At 47.7% G+C, this 8,623-nt stretch overlaps 1 protein-coding gene across 3 annotated transcripts; it reads right to left on the bottom strand.

Moving 5' to 3' along the window:
• Positions 1 to 273: 273 nt before the first annotated feature.
• Positions 274 to 8,353, bottom strand: NAA10 (N-alpha-acetyltransferase 10, NatA catalytic subunit). 3 transcript variants are annotated; one of them, XM_069748417.1, is made up of 9 exons: positions 8,160 to 8,245; positions 7,576 to 7,674; positions 7,065 to 7,123; positions 5,478 to 5,523; positions 4,854 to 4,969; positions 4,618 to 4,662; positions 3,783 to 3,867; positions 3,493 to 3,578; positions 561 to 703 (listed from the first exon to the last, which is right to left on the bottom strand). In XM_069748417.1, exons 1-9 carry the CDS (start codon positions 8,196 to 8,198, stop codon positions 697 to 699), a joined length of 582 nt encoding a protein of 193 aa, XP_069604518.1. In that variant the 5' UTR covers positions 8,199 to 8,245; the 3' UTR covers positions 561 to 696. The 3 variants fall into 3 exon arrangements, with proteins under 3 accessions (XP_069604519.1, XP_069604517.1, XP_069604518.1); XM_069748418.1 differs by lacking the exons at positions 3,493 to 3,578; positions 8,160 to 8,245 and adding an exon at positions 8,269 to 8,353 and having other exon boundaries at positions 274 to 703; XM_069748416.1 differs by lacking the exon at positions 3,493 to 3,578 and having other exon boundaries at positions 274 to 703; positions 8,160 to 8,301.
• Positions 8,354 to 8,623: the final 270 nt, after the last annotated feature.

Below are 8,623 nucleotides of genomic sequence, written 5' to 3'. Positions count from 1 at the left end.
CCATTCAAACCCAAATTCTAAATCTGCCAATTTCCCTGTAACCGGCGGCATAAATGCTGTTCGGTCACGTGTCTGACAGCGCGCAGGAGCTGATCTGCTGTCTGTTTCCAAGGACTACCCAGACAAACCCACTGATCAGACTGAACAGATATAAAAGTGCTCAAAAGCAAAATAAAACTAAATGCTCAAATTGTAAGCAGATGCATAAACATGGAGTTACCCTTAAATTCTCCGTGAGAAAATGGAATCTGGCGCTATTCAGAAACTGCGACGTTATCGGATCAGAGACTTTAATATCTTTTAGTATTTACAGATCTGTCTTGGTTTTGGGCCATGGTTTCGAGTCAATTATGTTCACGTTATGGAGAGCTGGGAAGGATTGAAACGTAGAAGCAGAGCAAGTGCAGGAAGTAAACTGCAGGTGGGTGGGAGCCCCAATGTGCGGACGTCGCCCCTAGGAGGCAGAGTCTGAAGCCTCGGAGCTGTCCTTCACGTCGGTACTCTCTGTGGCCTCGCTGACTTCGCTGACATCTTTGCTGTCGCCGCTGTCCTCGGTACCGTCGCGCTTGCCGGTGTTGCTCAGACACTTCTCATCGCGGCAGCAGTCGCCCACGTGCCCAGATCGATTGTCGGATTTATTCTGTATGGAGCTCAGCGGCTGTGGCCGACTTTTATCCCTCAGCTCCATCTGTTTCCTCAGTTGCTGTAAAGACAGAAAATGATGAAATGATTCATCTACTATCTGCTACATACAGAGACATCTAATGGCTTCCGCGCCCCCACAATGTATTACCCGGACCACCACTGACTTCAAAGGTCGCTGTATGATGCAGCATCTCATGTTACTTAGTAAGCGATGATCATTTATCGATTGCTGGAGGTCCGACCTAAACATTTTCTTAGGTGCTGCGTCCAGCCACACTCTGCACACAGAGACTATTTCAAATGCCATCACTTTCTAAGGTGAAAAGAGGATTTTTGGTACTCACCGTAAAATCTTTCTCGGAGTTTTCATTGAGTGTAAGGTAAGTGTAAGGTAAGATAAATGTAAGGTTATACACATGGGAAGAGGGAATCAATATCACCATTACACACTGAACGGGAAACCACTGGGTAAATCTGACAGGGAGAAGGACTTGGGGATCCTAGTTAATGATAAACTTACCTGGAGCAGCCAGTGCCAGGCAGCAGCTGCCAAGGCAAACAGGATCATGGGGTGCATTAAAAGAGGTCTGGATACACATGATGAGAGCATTATACTGCCTCTGTACAAATCCCTAGTTAGACCGCACATGGAGTACTGTGTCCAGTTTTGGGCACCGGTGCTCAGGAAGGATATAATGGAACTAGAGAGAGTACAAAGGAGGGCAACAAAATTAATAAAGGGGATGGGAGAACTACAATACCCAGATAGATTAGCGAAATTAGGATTATTTAGTCTAGAAAAAAGACGACTGAGGGGCGATCTAATAACCATGTATAAGTATATAAGGGGACAATACAAATATCTCGCTGAGGATCTGTTTATACCAAGGAAGGTGACGGGCACAAGGGGGCATTCTTTGCGTCTGGAGGAGAGAAGGTTTTTCCACCAACATAGAAGAGGATTCTTTACTGTTAGGGCAGTGAGAATCTGGAATTGCTTGCCTGAGGAGGTGGTGATGGCGAACTCAGTCGAGGGGTTCAAGAGAGGCCTGGATGTCTTCCTGGAGCAGAACAATATTGTATCATACAATTATTAGGTTCTGTAGAAGGACGTAGATCTGGGGATTTATTATGATGGAATATAGGCTGAACTGGATGGACAAATGTCTTTTTTCGGCCTTACTAACTATGTTACTATGTTACTATGTATGAGTGATACAGGAAACCATAAACATCTGCTGCTACCTGGAGGATGACACTTAAAATACTTCTTCAAAAGGCGTTGTCCATGTTTGTCTTCAAAATCTGCAGTCACTATGCGACGGCAGACTTGCGCATTCCCACATTGCATGCTGTCAGGATTCTACAGTACTGGGAGGCAACGGTGATTGCAAAGATATTGCATACTCTCGGACACATTTCGACTAGAAGTGCGCATGTCTAGTTGGAATGTGGACGGGAATAGGCAGATGTCATAGTTGCAGTCACATAACCGTCTTCTCCAAGTGCCGGAGAATTCTGCCAAAGTTCGCTGTGTGGATTCACAAGTCTGAAGTCACAGATTTGGGGCAAACATGGATAACCCCTTTAAGAAAAGTCAACTCCTCCCCAACAGGCTACACCAAGCTTGCCAACACAAAGCTAGTCAGTTTAGCTTACAGTCAAGTAGCTGCTTTTCCTGCGTCTCCCAATGAAGTGTCCAAGACAATTACAGTAAGATCTTCTTGAAGCTTTAACAAACCTTCCCATATGCATGCACCTAGGTCAGGTGAATACTTCCCATTAAAATAGCAATCACATCTCCTATCGTCAGGAACGCACTGCTCATCTGCCTCCTTTCTTTCCTGGGAGGGTCAGTGTGTTCCTGATGATGGACAGTTCGGACCAGCAGCACGAGAGGCAGGGGAGTGGTGTGCTCCTGATGGACAGTTCGGGCAAGCAGCATGAGAGGCAGGGGAGCGGTGTGCTCCTCATGATGGACAGTTCGGGCAAGCAGCACGAGAGGCAGGGGAGCGGTGTGCTCCTGATGGACAGTTCGGGCAAGCAGCACGAGAGGCAAGGGAGCGGTGTGCTCCTGATGATGGACAGTTCGGGCAAGCAGCACAAGAGGCAGGGGAGCGGTGTGCTCCTGATGATGGACAGTTCCGGCCAGCAGCATGAGGCAGGGGAGCGGTGTGCTCCTGATGGACAGTTTGAGCCAGCAGCATGAGAGGCAGGGGAGCGGTGTTCTCGTGACTATGGACAGTTCAGGCCAGCAGCATGAGGCAGAGAGCTGTGTGCTCGTGACTATGGATAGTTCAGGCCAGCAGCATGAGGCAGGGGAGCGGTGTGCTCGTGAAGATGGACAGTTCAGGCCAGCAGGATTAGAGGCAGGGGAGCGGTGTGCTCCTGATGATGAACAATTCGGACCAGCAGCCTGAGAGGCAGGGGAGTGGTGTGCTCCTGATGACGGACAATTGTGCAATCTCAGGGGCAGAATTGGAGAAGAGCGGGGAAATGACAGCTGGCCAGATTGAGCCTCGCACCTAGCCTAGGAAAGTGTCCACCTCTGACGTCAGACTGACGTGGTGGCCAGTAACCTAGGAGGAACGAGCAGTAAAATTAAAAATCTCTCCTTTCTTGAGAACAGAGAGAATTTTTAAGCGCAGTTAAATTGTCAAAACTATTTGTTTTAACGAGCACTTAGCAGTTTTACCCATTTAACAGGATGAGACAGCCCAAACCATTATTGACAGACAGAATGAACATCTACAAAATAACTGTGTAAATATGCAGCATTACTTATTTTCAGCTGCAGTAATAATTCTGAAGGCTTCAGAGCTAAAATCTCCCAGAATTCCTTACTACCTGATTGGCTGCTGACAATTTGTCCCGTGGAGAGTCTTTACACCGGGCGTTGCATCGTTATCTGATGTAGGAGGAATGAGCAGCCCCTAGGTAAAGTTGTTAGGGATAAGTCTGATGGCAACGACATTCAGCAGAATTACGACTACAGCTCTTGACTATGATACGGGGTAATAGTCGCACTGTATTGGATGCGGACACGCATGTCTCATGATAGGAATTCAAGGCTCTAGTGCTAAAAGCCCCGATGTACAATTCCACATCCCATACTCTGACGCAGCCCACCGCCTCACCTCTTCAGCCATCTGGGTCAGATCCCGCTTCATGGCGTACGCATCTTCACCATCAGCGTAGTACTTGGGCTCCACTTCACTGATTCTGTACAGAAATACAGACGCTAGGTGAATTGCATAAGCCTCCAGAAAACGGCCCCTGCACCCTATTAGAAAGGACCACGTGTAATATTACAACTCCCCTGCGGAGGGGGCCACTGTCATTCTTGGGATTGGCAGAGCTCCCAGTGGTCAGACCAACCTCACATTATCGGTATACCCCAGGTATGTCTGCAAAGCGTTGAATGCAGACGCTGAAAAAAGTCAAATGAGCGGGTTTTGGCCATTTCCAAACTGTTGAGATGGGCAGCGCAAGTTTGTCCTGTTCTATTGCTTTAAAAAAAAGGGCTAAAGGGGTCTTCAGGTTTCAGAAAACATCTCCCAGCTGCAATCCATAAAAAAAGCAAGCAAATTGTGGTTTTCACACTCTCCCCAGGTCCAGCACCACTGCCCTCAGTGTGTTATTGTAAGCCAGTGAGCTCAGGGGGACTCTGCGCACGTAGGCGGCACGAGTCTCTCAGAGCTGCTGAAATCAATGACTGGCAGCAGCGCTGTGGACATGACATCTTCACTGTAGAGGACTCAGTGATTGACCCAGGGAGGAAGAATAAAGCAGAAATATATAGATTTAAAAAAATGAAAAAATTACAGCTGGAACCTGGAAAACTGCTTTAAGCCACTTTTCATACAGATTTCAATAGGGGGCTTGGAATTGGCCGAATCCGCTCCTGTGGCCGTTTTCAGCTCCAGTATTCGATCTAGGAAGATTTTTTGGATAATAAAAAGAAGTACTTACTGGAAATTCAATGTGTTGGAATATAAATGCAGAGCCGCCCGATTGCTGTAAAGTGAAATCACAAAGAGTTGAAATGGGCACAAAACCCTCCAGCCTCCGACTCTTATGGCGAGACACCATACACAACGCACCAATACTTCTCCATTGGCTATGGCGTTTTTTTTTTCCGACAACACCCCCCCCCACTGATATTTTCTTTGGAGGTGAAGAAATCACAAAATTCCCCCGTATCTTACCTTTTCCGCACATGTAAAGACACATATTTGGCGTTGAAGTTTTCGATCATTGCTCTGGATGCCTGGTCCATCAGCTTCTGAGCCAGCCCGAGTCTTCTGTGTGAGCGCTTAACAGCCTGGGCAAAGGCAACCACTGATTAGCACATCTGTCCCATACAACCGAGGGGACGTCCACCACTGGGACACTGATGACCAGCTATAAGGGACTGTTCACACAAGAGTTTATTTTACATGGATTTTGAAGCAAAACCGCATCAAAGAACATTTGAAGTGTCTTTTGTGTGGATCCATTTCTACATAGATTCTATGTGGCCATTCAGTAAGAACAGCTCGGCTCGGTGCAGTCTGCAGAATCCGTCCTCGGGCACTGCGGCTCAGCTTCTATGGCAATGCATAGGTGCCGAGATGCAGAACCCGGCACAGGGTATGCAGCCGCACGGTTCCGGATCTGTACCCCGATTATTTCTGGCTGAAAACAGCTGACCGGAGGGGATGATGGCACCACACCAATCTGAAATGTATGCCCTTATCCTATAGATAGATCATCAATATACAAGTAGTGGCCAAACCACTTTAAAATTTCAGACTAATGTGCAGACATGACTAACAAAAAGGTTCACTTACTAATGAGGTGATATGGCCGTGAGGGACATCATCTGGATCTTCCTCCCTGCACAAGAGAAGAGATAAAGCATCAGGAATTGTTTCAGATTCAGGTCTAGAATCTCTATCCCAATATAAAATTACAGTTAAAGGGATCCTCTCTGGGGTCCTGGGCTCAAATCCCACCCAGGACAACATCTGCAAAGAGTTTGTATGTTCTTTCCATGTTTGCGTGGGTTTCCTCCGGGTTCTCCGGTTTCCTCCCACAGTCCAAAGACATACTGATAGGGAATTTAGATTGTGAGCCCAATCGGGGACAGTGACGATAATGTGTGCAACCTGTAAAGCGCTGCGGAATATGTTAGCACTATATAAAAATAAAGATTATTATTATATGTAAAGATCTCAGAGCAAGCGTCCTCACTGGTAGCAACAGAGTACTGCATCCCAAAAAGTAGATGCCTTTATGAGAAGGCTTTGGAAGCAGTGATGTGAAGTGGCGCTCCATTGACTGACTATGTGTCTGGTGCAGACAGAAGAGCGCAGTACCCAGCTATCTCCATCAGTCCGCAGTGGCGCTCCACTCACTGACTATGAGGCTGCCTTCACACTATCATTATTTGGTCAGTATTTTACATCAGTATTTGTAGCCAAAACCAGGAGTGGCTGATAAATACAGAAGTGGTGCATATGTTTCTATTATACTTTTCCTCTATTTATTCCACTCCTGGTTTTGGCTACAAATACTGATGTAAAATACTGACCAAATACTGCTAGTGTGACGGCAGCCTGAGTCTGGTGCAGATAGAAGAGCGCAGTACCCAGCTATCTCCATCAGTCCACAGTGGTGCAACATTCACTGACCATATGTCAGGAGCAGATAGAAGAGCGCAGTACCCAGCTATCTCCATCAGTCCACAGTGACATTACATTCACTAGGTGTCTGGTGCAGACAGAAGAGCGCAGTACCCAGCTATCTCCACCAGTCCACAGTGGCGCTCCATTCACTGACTAGGTGTCTGCAGCAGATAGCTGGGTACTGTATTCTTCTATCTCCGCCACTCCCATCTATTTATATGATTGCCTTAAATTGTCTGTCATTCACTTCCGTCTGCACGTCCTAGAATTCCACAATCCACTGTGCCGTGCCGGTGGAGACCTGGGCTTTGGAGGGACAAAGTGGGACGGTGAGTGGAGAGTGGGGCTGCGCACATGGGGGCAGGGATTCTCAATGCTGCAAAGCCTGCCCCCATCCTGACATTACCGCCCTCCCGATGCGATAGCATCCGGCCTCCATCTAGTATAGATTAATAAAGCAGCAGTGCGGATTCGTCACAGTCACTCTATTCAAACTTGTCTAAAAAGTGGGCTTTGGGCCCTTGTTCTGGTGGTTAGGGGGGGGTCCCAGCACACATTCATCACCTCTCCTGAAGCTTAGTTGATAACTATAGTTTTGGAAAAGCCTTGTTCCCCAGATGCAGTTTATTTTTACTTATTTATTTTTTAACCCTGTGCCTTTCTTACCCTCCTCGAGAACAAAAAACCCTTTAGGTGATAAAAGCAAATATGATCAGAACTCCACGTGTAATATCTGCAGGTAAAACTCACATTTTTGCCAGGACATAACCAACAATTTTTCCGTTTTCATCTTCGGCGATGTACGACAACTGCGAGGGGGGGAGAAGAATAAGAGAAACGTTACAAGCGGGAAAAATCTGGGATCGCTCATAATAATGAAATAAAAGGAAAAAAAAAAATCCGAGTATCCCAAGGCTCTGTATAGAGGAGACGCTTACTATCCCCCCCACCTTATAGGACACGTTCTATAAAGAACAATCCAAACTTTGTCAGGCAAAGCCATATTTACATGGGGCTGATTTCTTCCCATAAATTACTATATACACAGGTCCGTTATTATCTGTGGGGCTTCTGAGCTCAGCGATCGGCTTTTTCCGTCTGTTCCATAGAGTCCTGTTGGGGCTAACAGTTCCCTGTACTGTAGATCGCTGCGGCTCCGAGCATCGGACCCCCGCCAAGCCGTTCCAGACCCGTCCACCATGGAACAAGGTTACACCCGACAAGGGAAAGTGCGGCTTGTCTGCAGCGTTACTCCACGCACCTGCGGCCAGGACAGTCCGTGGTAGAAGTAGTACTTCATCTGATAGTTCTCCGGCAGGCACAGCAGATTGCAGTGCTGCATATTCATCAGGTCCTCGGGCTGCGGAAAAACGGGGGTAAAGCAATTAGTGATGGAAAGTACCACAGTGAGCGATACGGACCCCCAAGTACCCGATACTGGGGGGAGGCAGTCAATGATAAAGATGTGGACGGCTCCTTTACTGAATGTACACAGACCCCGACACCTGAGGGGCTCCGGGGCTGCAACCCCCTGTCAGACAACTGCGGTTCATCCCCATTAAAGTGAATGGGACCAAAACAACGAAGGCCCGCAGCGCCGAACGGCCATGGCCGCCCCTTCATGCTCACTGGTCACTGTGGAATTGCCCTTCATGCACTTGCCTGGTGACGTCATCACAGGCCGCAGTGCATGCTGGGAATCAGCCCTTGATTCTTCCCCTGTCCTCCTATAAGGCCATCTACGGGGGGGGGGGGGGGGGGACTACAAATGCCAAAAAGCCCTTCCCTTCCCATCACAACACCCAGCCCAAAGCATCATGGGAAATTCAGCCATAATCCCCTCACCCCAACTACAAAGTCACCCGCTCGGTAAGTGACAGCCATTTCTTCCGAAAGAACCCACGTCTCCAGGCTGAGCCCCAGCACCAAGCATGATAAATGTACCCCCGGTTACCCGTGCGTTCCGGATATTCATGGCGCAGGTCTCAGGAGCTACACGTTCTCTTTCACGCAGGCGCAGAAGCGATTTAGCCGCACAACGCCGAACAACCAATCACAAACTAGTTGCCATGACCGGAAGCCAATCAGATAGCGAGCAGCGTAGACGCATGCTGTCTGGAAGCTGAGCCAATCAGAGCTCCTGCTATGTTGATTGACTCTTGGATTAACCAATGAATTCAGTGTAGGGCCTAGTGACATATCGGTAAGACAAGGGTTGGTTGTGCTAGCACTTAGCTGATATTGTACAGCAAGGGGGGGAGAATTTAATGATTTTTTTTATTTTGTATTATTTTTGTAATGCATGTATT

The sequence above is a fragment of the Ranitomeya imitator genome, chromosome 2 (genome assembly GCF_032444005.1).
Source record: "Ranitomeya imitator isolate aRanImi1 chromosome 2, aRanImi1.pri, whole genome shotgun sequence".
Taxonomy (NCBI): Eukaryota; Metazoa; Chordata; class Amphibia; order Anura; family Dendrobatidae; genus Ranitomeya; species Ranitomeya imitator.
This window is presented reverse-complemented; position numbering and strand designations above follow the sequence as displayed.

What these genes read in the sequence shown, in the direction of transcription:
- NAA10 (XM_069748416.1), bottom strand. Translation starts at nt 8,198, where the DNA reads ATGGCTGTCACTTACCGAGCGGGTGACTTTGTAGTTGGG. An exon ending in ACGGACTGTCCTGGCCGCAG is followed by an intron (nt 7,124 to 7,575) that starts GTGCGTGGAGTA and finishes CCCCCCTCGCAG; the next exon opens with TTGTCGTACATCGCCGAAGA. An exon ending in TCTTTACATGTGCGGAAAAG is followed by an intron (nt 4,663 to 4,853) that starts GTAAGATACGGG and finishes TTCACTTTACAG; the next exon opens with CAATCGGGCGGCTCTGCATT.